General features: G+C 39.1%; 1 protein-coding gene across 2 annotated transcripts in view; it reads left to right on the forward strand.

The window, feature by feature from the left end:
- Positions 1–18,058, forward strand: part of PPP3CA (protein phosphatase 3 catalytic subunit alpha) — a 184,200-nt gene that overhangs the window by 146,918 nt on the left and 19,224 nt on the right. For both annotated transcript variants that reach the window (XM_061360910.1, XM_061360911.1), the window contains exons 7-10: positions 2,162–2,239; positions 4,072–4,166; positions 13,052–13,177; positions 15,955–16,029. In XM_061360910.1, coding sequence (XP_061216894.1) covers positions 2,162–2,239; positions 4,072–4,166; positions 13,052–13,177; positions 15,955–16,029 — 374 coding nt within the window. The remainder of the gene's footprint in view (positions 1–2,161; positions 2,240–4,071; positions 4,167–13,051; positions 13,178–15,954; positions 16,030–18,058) is intronic.

Here is an 18,058-nt window from a genome sequence, read left to right on the forward strand (position 1 = left end):
AAGTGGGCTCTGAAGCTGGTCCATGAAATCACGGCTGGCACAGCAGGTCTTTTGTACAGTGTTTAATTGAGGGTGTTTCATTTGGGGTTTTTTCTTTGTTTGTTTGGGGTTTTTTTGTTTGTTTGATTTTTTTCCTTTTTTTTCTTTTTTTTCCTCCTTGGAGATTTGGAGACTCTGGAAGTTTGTGTTATTTACAGGCACGCTGCAAGCCCATCATGCTGCAGAGCCAGCACAGAACTGATCATAGAGATGTCTTTGTGTCTTTCCCAACATTCTTTAAGCCTTTGCAGTTATTCTATTATCTGAACTATGAGAGAGCTGAATCGATAGTGGAAAATAAACATGGTGAAGGGATGTTATTGCAAGGTCTATTTTGCTTTCTGTACAGCCATTGGGTGACATTTCAGAACTGCTATGTGAGGTTTACTCCTTTTGCCACCAGTTTTGATTATTATTTTTTTTTTCCTTTGGAGCAACAGGTTTTTTTTATTTGTTGCTCTCCAGCTTGCCCAGCAGTGAGAAGAAGGAATTAAACATCTACGTGTCACATCCTGGGCCTCAAATCCAGGAAAATGTGTCCCAGTCTCAGGTCAGATATTGCTCTGGGACAGGCCGCGCTCCAAAGGCAGCCCAATTCTTCACCCTTGCCAGCTTGCCTCTCTACCATGTTGGCCTCAGAGCTCGGGCACTTAGAGCTGGTCAGGCTCCTGGAAGGCAGAGGGGCACAGAAAAGTAGCAGCTCTGACTCCTGTGCCTGGCCAGCTTGTCCTGCTGCTGACATGCTGGCAACCTCTGGAACTGGAAGTAAATTCAGATAGTGACAGGAAGTGGTAATACTTGTTTCTCCTCAGGTTTAATGTTTTAAGTGCAACTCTATTAAGCTGCAAAGGATAAGGCAAAGCAAATTGTATAGGACTGGCCCAAAGAGGGAAGAAAGGGAGTAACTCTAGATGTTGTTTGAATAAAGACTTCCACCCCTTCAATGTTTTTAAGGGTCTGGGAATGTTTTGCAAAATCCGTGAAGTTTTTTTTATTCTGGTGCTGCTTCACCTTTATCCTTTTCCTTGCATGATCTTTGCTCTGTTTTTGCTCTTGCTATAGCTGGCTTTTGACAGGGGAAGCCAGGAAGTTCTGACTTTCTTGGGTTCTGTATTAAATTACTAATGACAACAAAAGAGAGGTTTTGCTTCCTGACATGATAGGTGGTCATTGTGGTTTTTATCCTGTAATACAGGCATGGAGAGTTATCAGTGGTTTAAATGCAAGAAGAAAACAGTATTACAGCAAAAAAAACTTACTTTTGAAAGCAAGAAAAAGGAGTAATTTTAAGTTCTGTAACGCTTAATTTTAAATAGCTTTTCTTGAAACCTTAATTTTTCACACTTATGCTGTCAAAACTGTTATGTTTTGTTTTTCTTCTGTGTGATTTCCATATGCGTTCACTGTCTTAAACAGCAAAAATAGTTTCACAGTGCTGAGGTTGTAAGAAAGGGCTCCTCCGTTCGCCTTGAAAGCAACACTGTCCATGTGCAGTGAAAAGTATGATAGAGATTCCTCTATCGTCATTTTCACCTAGCGATTTTGTTTTCATACAGTAAAACACGTACTGGAAAGATGCGTTCAGTGAGCACATTTTCAGGGTTTCAGAAGTAATAAATTTACATTTCAGGTTGGGGAAAAGATAGCTCTTGCTTATCAAGGAGATCAAGTTCAGAGATCAAAAGTCTTTAGTTTGGAGATTGAGTTGCCTTTCTTCTTTCTTTCTCCCTCTCTTTCCACATACCACCTTATTATCTGGTGTCCATAAGCAGCCTGTGCATACTGCCGTTAGTGGGTGAGAAGTTTTCTTTTGCAAGAAACCCATTTTATCAAGTTTTTCTGAGTACATCAAATCTTAAAGTGTAATAAGTTATTTCTGACAGGCAATAGGGGGATTTTTGCCATGTAATGAATTGCACCTCCCTAGTATTCCTCTCCATGCAGGTATGGGGTGGAATTAAAAAAGGTGCTGCTGCTAGTATTGTCCCTATTGAAATCTGCCTGCAGAACAGGGGCTGATTTCATGAATGATGCATGTTGGACAAAACGTTTTTTGAAAGCTAGAGCTAAATGTGGTGCTTCTGATAATGCCATAACAGGTGCTATTATTTTCTTTCAACAGTTACCCTGCTGTATGTGAATTTCTACAGCACAATAACTTGTTATCTATTCTTCGAGCTCATGAAGCCCAGGATGCTGGGTAAGTATGTGTGGAGAGGGGGCATTAATAATGTATAATGGCTTAGTGTTCTCAAACAGAGCAAGGAAAGAAAGAACAACTGAGTGAGAATGAACTGGAAAGCTTAAAATTAAGTTGCAACAGCCCTCACTTTTTAGTAATACTATAAAAACATACACTGGCATTAGAACATATTTTATGTTATTATTACTGGGTTATGGGACTTAATGAATCCTCATATATCCCATTTACTTGGCCTCAGTGATTTTTAAGTGACATAAAATGACCACAAGACTGTCAAATTGATGCCAAACTTGGGAAAGAAAAAAATTCAGCTCAGAAAAAGAGTTTTACAAATGTGCCCGAGACTTCTAACAGACTGATTGCCATAGTGCCTGGGAAGTGATTTGGCTTATGAAAGCCAGAAGTGTCAGCTCTTAAGTCTTTCACGCCTACATGAAACTTATGGTCCTACTGGTTTTATGCTTAATCAAGAAAATTCACTTCTGGTACTCTTTAGCCCAAACAGATTTTATGCAGGAGTATCAGTGATGAATTTAATGTATGCAAAAAGAGTCCAGGTCGAGCACCAGCGAGTGCTGATGGTTCCCTCATGGAACAATTGCCTGTGTAAAGACAGAATTTTTTATGCTGCTGTAAAAAATTTAAATATTATTTCTTCATTGAAATGTACTGTGCTTGTGAGATACTAATGAAGGATTGGTATCTGAATAAATAGCTTTGCATATCTTGCAGAAATTATTAGCATGTTTATTTGGAGGTAGAAATTTACCCAATCTGAATAGTAATAAAAGATAAAGGAACAAGATGGTAGGAATGAGGTCAGTAGTTGCTATGCATATAAAAAGCTATTCTGAATGTTTGAATTGTCACATACTTGAAAACGTCAATGCAATTAAAAGCAAGCTATTACTCTGCCAGAAATAACTGACATGAAATACCCAAGGGTAATGAAATTTCATTTTTATTGTATTGCTTTCCAATAAAGGGTGAAAAAGAAAATTTTGTAGAAAGGACTGCATTGAAACTATACAATGGTTGCTGTGCAACTATTGTACATGTCTGCCAGATTCCTCTGTTTCTTGTAGCTGAGGACTGAAGAGCAGCATTCGGTGTTACGTCTTAGTAAGACAAATACTGTTTGATTGGTTTGCTTCCAATTGCTACAGCTTTAATGCTGGATTGATTATATGTTGGTCCAATAAACCTTTTATTTTTCATAAGGCAGCAAGGTTAGGTAATGAAGATATGCAAGCATTAGTAAACTGGCTGATAGACTGGATGAGGTTAGACACAGCACTGAAAATATTGGATCCCCTGTTTCTCCTCTCCTTCCCGTACTTTCCATCTCCCCTGGCCTTGCAATCGCTTACTTGCCCAGAGAGGGCAGGGAGCTGGAGTGTCATGGAGGACAAGCACTTCTCCTCTTGAGGCAGAACTGTGCACCTCCAAGGCGTGTGCTGGTGCTTGGCTTCACCCACAGTCCCACAGAGGAAAAGTGTGGGAATCTCCTGGGGTGCACACATGTAGAGGCTGTCTGGCTCCAGGGACGAGCACTGAGTGAACTCGTAACAAAACCCATTACTAAGTGTCAGGCAGAGACACAGGTTTCAAGCATGGTGTGAATACATGCCTGTCACAAATAGATATAACAAATAAGCCTGCAGGAAGTATTTTTTCCACTTTAAAAATCACATATGCATGTTTTTCTTACTTGGCATTTGTTAACAGCCATCACAGTAATGTACTAGGGGGTTTTGTTCTAAATTTCATCAGTGACAAATATACATACAAACACTAGGCAATAATTAGTATCTTCTCTTTCCTTTCAGGTATCGTATGTACAGGAAAAGCCAAACAACAGGCTTCCCTTCGCTAATCACAATTTTTTCAGCACCAAACTATCTAGATGTATACAATAACAAAGGTAAGAGTTTCATTCCTGTTAATACACAGTAGACTCTACTTCTCTTTACTCAAATATATTACAATGGTTTTCTTTTTCACTCCTTTATCAGTTCATTCTCATTTTCTTCCTCTGTTTATTAGTTCATGCCCATTCCATTTATTACATAATGCAAATCTAATTAAATTTATTACAGAGAGATGTATGCCTCTGAACATAACTATAGATTGTAATAAGCCTTAGGATATTTCTGTACTTCAACTGCAAGTTATTAAGTAAGTGTTACACAGGAAGCAAAACTGCAAACAGCTCTATTAACTGAGAGAAGCATATTAAGAAATGCTCTACATGAGATGTTCAGAGCCCAGCGTTCCTCTAAAATTGTTTGTCCCTTTGCTCCTTTCCAGTAAAATTAATGGAGTTTGTATATGCAAAGCCTGTAGCCAGCTAACACTTTGGCAGATTGTCAGTGGATAAAGAAAGGGGATAGATATTGTCCAAGTTCCTTTAAGTTTTGGGTTTTTTATTCACTTGAAAACTATTATGTAGGAAATTAAATATCATTAGAAAAAAAAAAAAAAGAAAAAGTTGACAGCACAAATAAGCAGTCACTGGTCACTCTATGAAGTCTCCACTGAACACAAGCATTTGCAGCTTCTCTGAATTTGTTAGTTCATGGCATTCTCTGAAACCTCCTCTCACGAACTGGAAACAAAATTGTGTTTCTAAAAATAAAGTATTCTAATAAACCTGTCCTGCTGTATCTTGCAGTGAGCAGTACTGTTTGCTTCACTCGTAGTCCCAGTAAAGCTAAAGTTATTTGTGTTCCCCCGTGAGCAAAACAAAACAATATTTTTCTTAATGATGCTCTTGCAAGTAGCTCCATTGCAAAGAAATCAATGTTCTTGAGAAGAGACATTTTTGGATGCTTACCTGCAAAGGAAGGTAAGGCATTTTAATTTTTTTCTTAAACCTGCAAAACAAAGCTTCTTCAGGCATCATTTTATATTATAAATCTTATGATCTAAAAGCTGTTATGCCATTAACCGTATGCAAGAGAAGGAAACACTTCACTATTAGATAATGGTGTCTGTACACGTTGGTGTTCTCAATATGCGTGTTAACTTGTGTGAAAATTAATAAAAGCATTCTGCAAAAACATGCAAGCAGAGCTACGTTTGTAAAAGTGAATAATACAGGGGCTCTGCTAGCAACCCAAGAAGCGCAGGATGAAACAAGGAATATGTTAATTTTGATGGCATCATGGTTGCTGTTGGTGGAAAAGTGTGTTTAGTCTCTGGGCTGGCTGCTTTGGGTAGAAAGCAGACCAATGACAGGTCTGTACAAGTGAGGTGTCAGAAAGTGTTCACCTTTTGTTTATTAACACATGGAGGCAGCTCTGTACACATGAAGGCAAAGGGTGAACAATAGGGGATTTTTGTCATGAAGGCAAATGTTAAATGTAAAACAGTGATTTATAATATTCAAAATCTTGTTCCAGGATGCTCCAGTGTAGCAGGCAGGTCTTAAAACAGTTGAAAAGCCTTTTCTGGTGAAAGGCTGTTAGCCAACTTGAGAGGTGCTGGTTATCTCTGGTCAGAGCTGAGGTTTGGGGACATTGGTGGTGACACCTGCTCTGAGTGAGCTCAGGCAAGTCAGCAGCAGTGCAAGATCAGTAGTGGTGTGACACTCTTTAAGGTGTGAATTGTTGTAAATTTAGAGGCTGACATTTAGCAGCTTTGATTTCCATTCTGTTTAACTGCTGCTTCTTCCTCTTATTAGAAGTTTTGATGCATTATTTCATGTGACTGGTTGCACTGGCTCTTTGCATTTAAAGTGCATCATGCATAGTTTTTCAAGCTGCATTGCTCATGCATCTTTGCCTGGAGAGCAGTTGGGTGCTTGCTTCCATCTTCATGAAAGAAAAACACCATCATCCTCAATCAGACCAAAACCTGGCTTCTTGTTGGCTTCCTTGATTTGCAGCAGATTAATTAAACATGAACAGAGAGCTCCTGACTGACTGGTTTCAGGAGGCAAAGGAAGGTTTTTTCCTTCAGAGGTGTTATAGGACTGTTGCTGTAGCTGACTCATCATGCACTGGTGCAGAACCTGACTGATTTTTACAGATCCTTTGGGGGTTTGGTTACTGTCACTTCGTGGAAAAGGAGTTCCCTTCCTCCTAGTAAGTGCCTTCCTTTCTAGCATGCATTCTTAGTATGCTTCTGGTTGTTACTCTAGCTAATAAAGTCATCCTAAATAAATTCCTGAGAGGCTCCAGCTACCACTGACATGAATTTTATAATTCTAAATTTAAATCATTTTGTATGAAGTGTTATTTAAGATAAATACTTTTTTTTTTTCTTTAAAGAAGCTGCAGGGAGCTGGGAATGCTCATTTTCTGCCCCAGGTTGATAGTTCTCATACCCATTAAAGCAGATGTACTTTCTTGTACTTCTTCAAAGCACTTCAGAAGAAGTGAGCTTGGTTGCCAACTTTATCCAAGGGCTTATTCAATCCCTGCTGGAGAGCAGCCACTGGGATCAGATATGTCCTCAGAGAGCAGTAGGGAGGCAACATTCGCAGAGCAAAAGGAGGTTCAGCAGGAGTAGCTTGAAGGTAAGCTACCCAAACAAGACCATATTCAGCATATCTGCTGTTAATAATGCTGCTGTGAATCCACTGTATGGGCTGTCTCACAGCCAGACCCAGCATGGGAATCTCTTGGCTGTGCCCTAAGCCCACTCTGGCACCAAAGGGAGTGTGCTGTATCCTTTGGTTACTGGCCGTTGCCTCATGAAGGCTGCATGTGTAATTTATCTGTCATGTGGCTGCTGGTCATGCTGCAATGCCAGCCCACACACATACACAACCATGGGTGCCAAAGTTAGGTTTTTCAATTAGGAGGCTCCTGTCAGGGGTTCCCTGTATAGTTAATGGAGACAGAGAGATACACTTTCAGGGGGTGATTCAGAAACTTGGCAACTGCCTAGATATGGGGAGTCTAGAGTCTTTTCCCTTTCCAAGACTATCTTTCTTCATTATTGTTATTAATGCGTTTCATATTCATTATAATGGAGAGCATTGGCAAAGCGGAGGAATTTGTACATATGGTTTTTAGCAACTTCTGAGCTTCTGTTCAGTGTCTTCATAGCTTTCCCAAACTTTTCTGTTCTCATTTAGATTATTAAGAGGCATAAAGAAAAAGATACTTTAAGATTATTATTAAAACTTGTTACAAGAAATACCGGTGCATTGATCATTTTCTAAGACTGTCCCTTCTGGAGAGGATCAAAGCTCCTCATTCAAGAAGATAAACGGTATTTGGATTGTGGTAGTTACTCGTGAGTTCAGGGCCTCAGAGGAAGGCTGTACTGATCAAGAAACACTGAGAAGGTTGTTAAGTACAGGTTTACTTCTGAGTTCAAGGGTGCCCATCACCAGGAGAAATTCCATAGAGCAATACAGTAAGATGGTGCCAAAAATGACGGCATTCTATGATCTGCTGGTCTTGTACTGTGTCTAAACTTTCATTATGGCATTTAATGTTGCTTGGTGCCCTACTTAGGGCTTGCTGTAATGGTGTTAAAAAATGAAGGTGAAAGATTTTACAGAAGTTCTACAGAGGCAGACAATTTTATTTGTAAATCTTTGGCTATACATCATATTTTAGCGTCTGGCTGTCACTTCAGTGAGTGCATGCTTTTTGGCTGAGTGAACAATTTTAACTAGCTGTCTAAAGACAGACTATTCTCTTTTGACCACTTTTAAAAGATTAGGTTTCATAGGGGTGAGATAACCACCAGAGTATCCAAAGCTATTGGAAAAAAACCAATGTGGTGTTTCTTCCAGCATGCTGCCACGTACATGTGGTGTTGCTGAAAGGAAAAGCAGATGATGAAGGAAAGAATCAAAGACAGCATGCAGGGGAGTTTGGGATACTAGAAAAATCAAAACCAGCTGTACATCGGTACACTTGTTAACGTATCAGATAAGTAACGTATCAGTGAAACGTGTATAAAGGATCAGCATGTGGTATACCATAGGTACACATTAAGAAATGTACCTGATCCAAATGGATCTAACGGGAAAATTATACTGGAAAAGGCAGAGCAATCTACCTGGAAGACAAGGATGTTCTTCAAGAAATATTTTGGGAGGAAAAAAAGCAGGGTAACCTTTGTTTGCCCTATCAGATTTCTTTAATGCTTTTTCTCTGCTGTTGTGATGAGGCCTTGTCACAGAAACAAAAGCTTTTCAAGAGTAGCTGTCAGGGTATCTAGGCCATCTCATTGCCAACACAGAGGAGTTTATGCCAGGAGTGATTTTTTTGCAGCCTATTGAAAAAATCTCGAACGCTGTTGCGCTGTTTCTTTGGAAGACACAATTGCACCTGTAAAGCAGAAGTCTTCAGCATCCTGGAAGGGAAGATTTTCCAGCTGCGATTGGCCCCGCTCTTCTACGGGATTATTTAGACTATTACCTTGTATAGTAAATATTCTTTTCTTTTGGTAGTGTTTAAACTCCTAAAGCATTTTACTAACCCTTCTTCCTGCCCTGTCTTGGGCAGAAAACTCTGTGGTTACTTAGCAACTCTGCTGGAGGAGAAGGCACTGTTCCCAGTTGCACAGTTAATGCTGAAGTTAATTTGGCATTAAATCAGAAATTGAAATTCTTTCTTAAGTATGAAGAATTTGAGAGATCTTTTGCTGTGTTCATTTTCAAAATGCAGGATGAGCTTTCTGGAAAAAAAAATGCAAGAAAATTTTGTTTGCTAATACTATTTTGAGGTTGTTTATCTAAAAAGGTGTAATTCATTCCAGGGTAGTATTGCTACCATGCTCTTTTCCATCAGGGGGTAGGGAAGTTATCAATTAATTTATATTGAAAAATGATTAGGCAGATCTCAGAGCAGGATATGTGTTTCTGAACTATTGGTCACATGGCTTAATGATGTTCACATTGCTTAAGGGCTTAATCCACCTCGCAGCATATAGGCTTTTAAAGCACCATTTGAGATGCCAGCGAGGTCCGAGACATCCACTTGGATCTGATAGCTATGGCGCAGGAGATGGGGGCCATCCCAGCTCATCTTTAACTGAGGGAGACCAAGGAGGTACCCCAGGGGTCTCAGATGGCACGTTTGTGTTTATATTTGAACATTAGAAGAGCTGTCCTCATTTCTAGCTGAAGGAAGGAGGTTTGTTACCTGCACATTTTTCACCACTCATATTTCCAGCCTTCGGTACCTGTGGTAAATGCTTAAAGCTAAACAGTCTTTGCTTGCTGCATTAGTCTTTTATTACACTCTGATGCGATTTCAGCGTTCAGTATCTCAGTTTACTAGCACTGGAAAGAAATATAATGTCATTTGGGATATCTGCACATCTTCACTTTACAAAACACTATCCTCTAAAACTCATTTACAACAGCAGGAACTGAAATTAGGTTAAAATGTGTGTGGCTGTTAAGAATAATAAGATCCTTGTTCTGGTTGGTGATTATACATGATAAAACTTGGCTGGTGGCTTGGTCTGATAGTATCTGAGTATACATTTGGACAGAAAAATGTAGAAGTTGCAGCCTGGAATAATAAGCAAATGTTGGAGAGAGTCATTGGCTTCCTCATTTACCAGTTTCATAACCAAAGAAACCTGTACCAATTTCTTTTGTCTCTTCCATTAGTGACTGTGTGGCCTGTAGTCATATAACCTTCAAAAGGTTCCTGTTCTTTCAGGGTGGCTGGGGTCTCCTATAGATACTTAAGTGTCAAATTAATGTGCATTAAGTAATGAAGCAGAGGTGAAACATCCAAACCTTCTCTGAGCCAACAGAGAAAAAAAAGAGCTATGACCAAAAGAAAGCAAGGGGCTAGAAAAGCTCAGGGAGACTTCTGATGTTATCCAAGAATATCTTCTAGGTGAAGTTTTCTTCTTCTAACTACTAAGCAGTAGTGAGAACTACACAATCATAACAAGAGCCAGTTTGTTTAATGTAAATATCATCTTCATTCAGGTAATAAAATATCATTCACCTAATAAAAAGCATACACTCTGCTTGCAAATGAAAGATTTTTAAATAAAAAACTCAGAAAAGTATTTGTGATACTTATAACTACAATATTTTATTTTATTATTTCAAGACTGAGGTTGTTTTAGAAGACTTCCATCTCTGTTATTATCCTGCTCTATTGTATAGTGTTATTTTATCTCAAGTAGCTTTTGAAGTCATTTGTGGGGGAGCTGTACAGGCCATTTACAGAGGGCAGTAGTTTTTAAAATGCTGTTATGAGAACTTGGTTTTGTAAGATAATCAGATATATAAATTAATAAGATGGTATGAAGATTTTGGTTTTCACAGTAATCTCCAAATAAATTCTTACTTAAAATAAACAAACCCCAAACCCACCTAAAGCCATTTATCTTTAATTTGATGTTTTTCAAATGTTCTGCTTATGATTCAGGCTTTTTTAAGGCCAGCTTTAAACATTCATTGTAAAAATGATTTATTCAACTTTCACAGAATTTAGAAATAGACTTAATGGATAAATTGAAGAAACAGTGGGAAGGGGAATTATCTCAAACTCACTACGATGACAAATTCGAAGGTTTAGTCCTTCTAAATGAATATTCACAACCATTAAGTAGTCCTTTTTGTGTGGTTTTGACTCATTTTTGCTCTATAGCCACAAACTATTTTTATTATGTAATCGTGTCCCTGTAATAGAAGGAGAATGAATTTCAATCTGCCATGTATAATTTCAGCCAGAAAGTGATGGAGATATTAAGATCAACACTAGTTTTCTCATTTTTGCTAATAGCAGTATTAGGTCATTTATATTTTACTGAGCAGAAGAATGTCTGCCAACTGTCATACTAGGATGGGCAAAAGTCAAATGTGGTTTTTTAAATGGAGGGTGTCTGGCTGGCAAGAGTCCACGTAAATGTTAGTGAGCTGTTTTCTGTGTCTGTCAGTGAGCAGGCTTCAGAAATTCCCAGGTCACTCTGTCATCGGCCACAAAAAGGAAGATATTTAGCAGCCTCCTAAATTTTTGTGGGAAGAAACAGTTTAGTACATCAAAACAGTTTTTTATCTGACTGACACACACGTTAGTCAATGGGAGGAGATGAATAATCAGGGGAAATTGTTCTTCACCCTTCAGCCAGCGTTGCGATACGCTGCATTTCCTACAGTGCTATGCTGTGTAGTCATGCAACTTCATTGCTGGCTGCTAAGTTACAACCAGCTACTGGAACTGTGTTATAAATCTTGCTGGTTTTTGTTGGTCATCTCAAAACTACTTTTTTCTGTACCAACAAAGAAATATAAGCTTCTGTTTCATATATAACTCTGTTCATGTCCAAAAGCGCATGTATTCTTTGCCTGTGAAACTTAGAAATCATTGCATTTCAAGAAACAGATTCTGTAAATTAAAATATGCCCCAATTAGATTAGAGGTACTGTTACCAGGTTGAGTAACCGCAGTATGAAGATATTACATTGTGTGTGTCTTTGCAAGAAGACAGAAAGAAAAAAAAAAAAAAAAACTAAAAAAAAGAAGGAAGGGGTAAGATTTGCTTTTACTGTTTCCCAAGCTGAGGCAGTTAGGCCATAAAGGGAACAATGAAAATCCAGCACTGGATGATTTTTATTGAAAGACCATATTATTGAAAGCTCTCCCTCAATACATTCTTTTAAAGGCAGCTAGTAGATCTGTGACACAAACAGCTGCTGAACCCATGTCCATTGTCTGTTCTCCAGGTGGTCTCAAAGAATGGCCTGAGGTTTAGGTAATCTGCAGCACGCTGGTAACCACTTACTGCTATGAGAATTTTCAAAAGTCCATGGAAGTCTAGAGTTGGTGCTGAATATAGTGCTAGGGCAAACTTTATACTTTGGAAAGTGAGGTTGGGTAAGGGCAATTATCTAGGCATTTGTAGAGTTCATTTTATTTCACCTGCCACATTTTCACCATTACTTTGCTCCTCCCTAACCAAAGTAGTATTGTCCCTTTCTCTTCTGACTGCATTCAGAGGTATACCCAGGCCACATTCAGCCTTTCCATCTTCCATCCGACTTTTGACTGCACTGGGCCTGGGTAAAATGGTCTCTTCTCTTTGTTACTGAAATGCTTTGTAATACTTCAATTTACTTTGTTCTGTTAATATTGCAAAAATTGGTTAATCGGATCCTGTTTCAGATGTGAATCTTAAGTCCATTATCACAAGTTAACACTGAACATGGCGTAGTGCTTTAAAAATGTAATCTGTCTTTTGTGTTTGTGTGTGTTGACAAGAATGGTACAAATTTCAAATGGTGCAAGACAAATAGTATTCATCTAAACTGTAGGGAGCACAGTGTCATGTACCCAGAGTTTGAATACTGGGAGAAGAAAGTATCATCTAGTATAATACTATGTATCAAGTATAATACTATGGATATATCAAGTCTAATACTATGGATAAAATATGTTGAAAATGTTCATTGGAAAAGCAGCATTCAAGCTCTTGAGTGGTGAATGCTCTTCTGTGTTATCTCCAAAGTACGGTTGTGAAGCGCTCAGATAACTGTGTGAAATGGGTGGTTGTGGGTGCTCTGCCTCTTTCTTTGCTGGTAGCAGATGCTAGAGCCTATATTTGTTACTACTCAGAGTTATTAATTCACTTACCAGCCTAACTTAGGGCCAAGGAAAGCCAATGACACCACTTTCAGATTGAAAATGGCTTGCAGCTTCTTAAAGGCTGTATCCTATTATAACCAGCAGCCAAGTACTGGCACTGGGTCAAGTGGTTGAAAGGTGGTGAGAAGCTCTGCAGGCTGCGCACGCTGTGAGCGTTACTGGCCTGGTACCTGGGCACACACACGTGGCTAATGTCTCTCTTGTTTCTCTGTTTTCTCCCACTTAGCTGCAGTATTGAAATATGAGAACAATGTTATGAATATCAGACAGTTCAACTGCTCCCCTCATCCATACTGGCTTCCAAACTTCATGGATGTGTTTACCTGGTCCTTGCCATTTGTGGGTGAGAAAGGTACGTAAATTGTCTCTTTAGTAACTGCAGAATGGTTTCTAAATCACTGTGCATGTGGCCTCTTTTATTTGAAATGGCAAGAATAATTTGAAGACAGATAACTTGCTTTCAAGGACAAATTTGAAGAAAGAGGCCTCAGAGGGACAAGCAATTACTAATGGTTAATCACACTTCTCAGACGTTTCTATAATTTCCACTCTTTCCAGGCAATGATGCCTTTATTTCTCTGCTGTAAAAGCAGATTTTATTGCAGGCCAGAGGTGCATTCACTGAGTAAAATTCTTTTCAGTTCTTCCTTTATAAGCCCTTAGACATTCTATCAGATATTGCTTCCTGCTCAAGCTGCATCACAACAGACTTCACTACTTTGGGGTTACATCCTTACCCAGCAGACGTTTCTGAGAAGGTGATGATGGATTGCTTTTTCATCAGCAAACACAGAGCTGGTGATAGAATCATAGAACAGTTAGGGTTGGAAAGGACCTTAAGATCATCTAGTTCCAACACCCTGCTATTGACAGGGACACCTCACACTAAGCCATGTCACCCAAGACTCCATCCAGCCTGGCTTTGAACACTGACAGGGATGGAGCATTCACAGCTTCCCTGGACAACCCATTCCAGTGCCTCATCACCCTCAAAGTAAAGAGCTTCTTCCTTATATCCAATCTAAACTTGTTTAAGTTTTATTCTGTTACCACTTGTCCTATCACTACAGTCCCTAATGAAGAGTCCCTCCCCAGCATCCTTGTAGGCCCTTGTATGCCAGACCCAGGCTGGTTAACTGCTCTGGAGAGATGACAGAAGGAATGAAAGCCAGTTCCTCAGCCCCTTCTCTACCCAGGGCATATGGTGGCTCATTGCTGGCAAGAAGACTCTAAAGAACATAAATGGTGTTTTATTGAAACAAGATGATCTTGATGTTGCCTGAAGACAGCTTGATGCTGTGAATGTCAAGCATACAAAAGGCATGAAAACACTTTGGTCTCACATATTAAATGAGTACATAATGCAAACTGTTTAAATCCCAAGTCATTTTATTCAGGGCCTGAGATGAAGCTTGCTTTGATCCATCCATTACAATATATTGCTACAACAGCTATTACTGCCAGAACACTGTAATAAACTCTTAAAAGCTGCTTGGAATAACAGTTCTCTCTTAATAGGCAACTGGAAACACAGCCAGCTGTGGCTCTTACCTGCAGTCATTGACCAGCTTTGTTTTCAGCTGCTCTTATGTATGGGGAAAGCCGCTGGTGAGAAGCCTGAGGTCTCTCTGAACAAAGCCGATAGACAATGAAATAGGGATTAACAAAGAATAGACAGCTGTTTCCACTAATGGAGACATTACATAATCCACAATGACGTGTGCTGCGGATTCTTGTGAAGCAGATAAAACGCTTGCATTTTCTTCAGCTGTAAACTCAGCCAGGCCATTTTTAGAATGGGCATGTTCTCCCTACACGCTGAAGTCCTGTAAGATCCTTTTGTAAGGCCAGTTTTTCAGATGTTAATATTAGTGGCCTCCTCAGGTGAGGCTGCAGGATGCATAGCCAGATTTGTTGAGGTTCTGAGACCATGGACACTCCTCCTTCTTTTTTGTTGGGTTGTTTTCTTTTTGTCTGTGTGTGTTTGTGTTTGATTCTTCATGTCTTCCCAGTGGTTGCTCTTACCAATTGCTTGGAAATTTTAGAGCCCCCAAGAAGTGAAATCAGTGTTTCCCTTTCTCCACAAAACAAAACTCATGGATATAAGAGAATGTTCTACACAGCTTTTTGTTTCCTTTTTTTTTTATAGATTTTTTTTTTCCTTCAAAGGCCAACCAAGGTAGGAAGCTGTTGGTTTCACTGGTGGTTGTTGATGTGGAAAGTCTTTCCACTAATCCTGTCAAAGGAAAATATTAAATCCTGCACTAATGTAGGAAAAATAAAGCTTTGTTCCCACCCTTCTAATATTCCAAGCCGTCATAGTTGTCACGGAAGAGGATCTTAATAACTACTTGATTAAAAAATTTAGAGTTTCAACTTGTATAGCTAGTGCAAGACTAGACATGCCTGGTAACCGTTTTAATGATGCTTTCTACATGTAGATGTAGTGGAGTTCTTTTAAATCTGCTAATGATTTCACGTTTTACCTCGTAACTTCATCTCTTTGATCTCTTACATTTCCTTGGTTGTGATTTTTTGTGGGTGGTGGGTTTTCTGGGTTTTTTGCCTGTTCTTACTGTGTGCTCTCTGGTTAGTATCTCACTGCTGCCTTTCCAGGAGAAGCTGGCGCCAGCCTAGGGGTTAGCCAGAGGCTGACTCTTCCATGTGCAAAGTACAAAGTAAACAAGCTGAATATATTCTGTATTCACCAATAATATTTGTATTGAATACAGAATAGTTCCAGCTGGAAGGAACTTTAAACAATCATCTAGTCTATTAGCTCTGATTTCAAGGGACATTGCCCCTTTGGTGAAAATGTATTGAGGAGGAGAAAACAAAAGTTACCCAGTTCATTGACAACTGCAGAAAGAGAGGTTTTTAAACACACCTTTTTTAAGGTCTATTTGTTGTGGTGTCTTTGGAACAATTGTTATGGAAAACTGTACTTTTTTGATTACACAAGACACTTCAAGCTTATATTACTACATGCATAAAACAAGGCCATGTTGTTTAAAAAGTGGGTGCTGTTTCTGTCCTGAATCTTCATTGACACTACTACAGCTAGAGTTTGCTCTCTGACACACCAGGGAAGCTTAATACCAACATTTTGCATTTTTTTTTCTATTTTAGTGACAGAGATGCTGGTAAATGTGCTGAACATCTGCTCAGATGATGAACTCGGGACAGAGGAAGATGGGTTTGATGGTAAGAGCCTCCTGCCCTTGATTGAGGTTGTTTGCCTTGAAATTACTTGAAAAGGTTATTTACTAGCCCTGGGATAATATTCTGAGTCCCATTTAAGTTATGTGCTGCTGAAAGCAACTGTCATGCTAGACTCCAGTGGATTTACTCACTGCATGCTTTGGAAAGAATTAATGGATCTTCTCAACTGCACTAACGCTTTCCTTGGACTCACTCTTTTGGTTAAAAAACCTGTTTTTCTCACTGTGAAATCTGGGTTGTGTTCTCCCATAGGGGTAAGATGTTGATTTCATGCATAAGATCCAAGGGATTCTCATAGAAAGTTTAATTATACCAATGAAATGATCTTCCTAGGATGAAATAGGCTTCCTGCAGAGCTCCTTCTGAAACATCAGTACTCCAGCTTTGGAAGACTTGTACTCGTGATTTTTCATTAGTCACCTCTTCTAAAATACTTGTGTATCTGAAAGGCTTTAGGAAGCAATATAATAATAATCATAACAATAAAAACAACAAAACCAACATGCAAACATAGAGAATATTCTGACCTGATTTCTATTAAGGAAAGAAGAACAGTCACTTTCTGTTGCCATTTGTGTTGGAGTTTATATGATGATAAGTTGCTCTGTACCTTTTGGTTGGACTGTAAATTATACTTTATACCTTGTAATTTGTGCATTCTTATAAGTCGGTTTATTTTACTGTGCAAGAGTAAATTGCAGATCTCCAGAATGTGCCTTCGCAACTGAGTAAAACTAAATTAAAAATTCCATGCATCCCTGATATTCCTACTATGGCTGCTTCCAGTGTTAAAACAAACAAAAAAAAAACAAAAACAAACAAATAAAAAACTCACCAACACAAACAAAAACAAAATCTAGGAAGATAAAAGAAATATTAAAAAATAAAAGGAACCCCAGAAAATCTAGCACTGCCAGCTATTCTCAAGATATTTGCAGGTAGAATGAATGAACAAGGAGAATGAAGAGCTTTCAAGTAAGAAATATTTAACAAAGTTGTATTTAATAATTAAAACTCTCTCTCCAAGTCTTTTATTTTTAATCTTTGGGAGAGGAAGGTGGATCACATGTTTTGACAAATGTTTCCTTTGCAATGGAGAAGAAGGTTATGGATGGTAGCGCTTTGATTTTGCTCTGAAAGGCCAGATGGAAATTCCTGCACTGCATCTGCCACACAGTGTGGACGTGAACAATTATCTTGCAGGACTTGGGACAAAGACTGAATGTATTGAAACCAGTAATCAGTGGAGAGAAGAAAACACCTGTTTGAATATTGTGCCCAGTTTTTTTCTCATGAAATTTAAATAAGTAGCTACTGTGTAATTAAAGCAGCGTGTGAAACAGTACGGAGGCATACAATGAGTAAAACTGTGTCAAATTAAACACAGTAGCAACAGAACCATGTGCTTAAAATCCTTGGCTCAAGAAAGCACTTAAGTGCAGGCTGAAATCCCACTGAATGCAATGCCAAGGCAAAGGCTTTATGGGAAGGACTTTAAATTAATTCAGCATTGGCCTAATACTTTCTTTTAAAGCTGTACTATAAACTTCCGTAGCATGAGCGTAGGCAGGCCAACACCTGTAGTCCTTTTCTAAAAACTCGATAGTGTGTCAGCGTTCCCATGCCTAAGCTGCAACTCAGGAGCACGTTTTCAAATGCAGTCAGAAACGATGAGGCGTTAGGGGTCTTTGGGGACAGCAGCCCTCTTCAGCTGCAGGAGGCCTCTGCATCTATGGTGGTTTTAATGCAAGGAGGATGACTCCGCATCCCGCCTCCCCTGGAGTTTTACCACGGCACTCCTCCAGACGTGGAGTTTGCAGCATTGCAGGCAGACAGGCTGAAATCCTCTGGGCTTGCATGTGTGTGTGCCGCATAATGATCTCTAACAGCGTTAAATTTTCCAGATGAGGAATAATTAAACTGTTCCCGGTGCTATAATGCTAATATTGTTGTCGTAAATCTGCTTTCAGGTTTTTTTCTGTATGAATGATTTCTCTGTGTAAAACATTAC

Source organism: Neopsephotus bourkii, unplaced genomic scaffold (assembly GCF_033783945.1).
Source record: "Neopsephotus bourkii isolate Nb327-2 ecotype Australia unplaced genomic scaffold, CSIRO-AGI_Nbou_v1 NB_1037, whole genome shotgun sequence".
NCBI lineage: Eukaryota > Metazoa > Chordata > Aves > Psittaciformes > Psittacidae > Neopsephotus > Neopsephotus bourkii.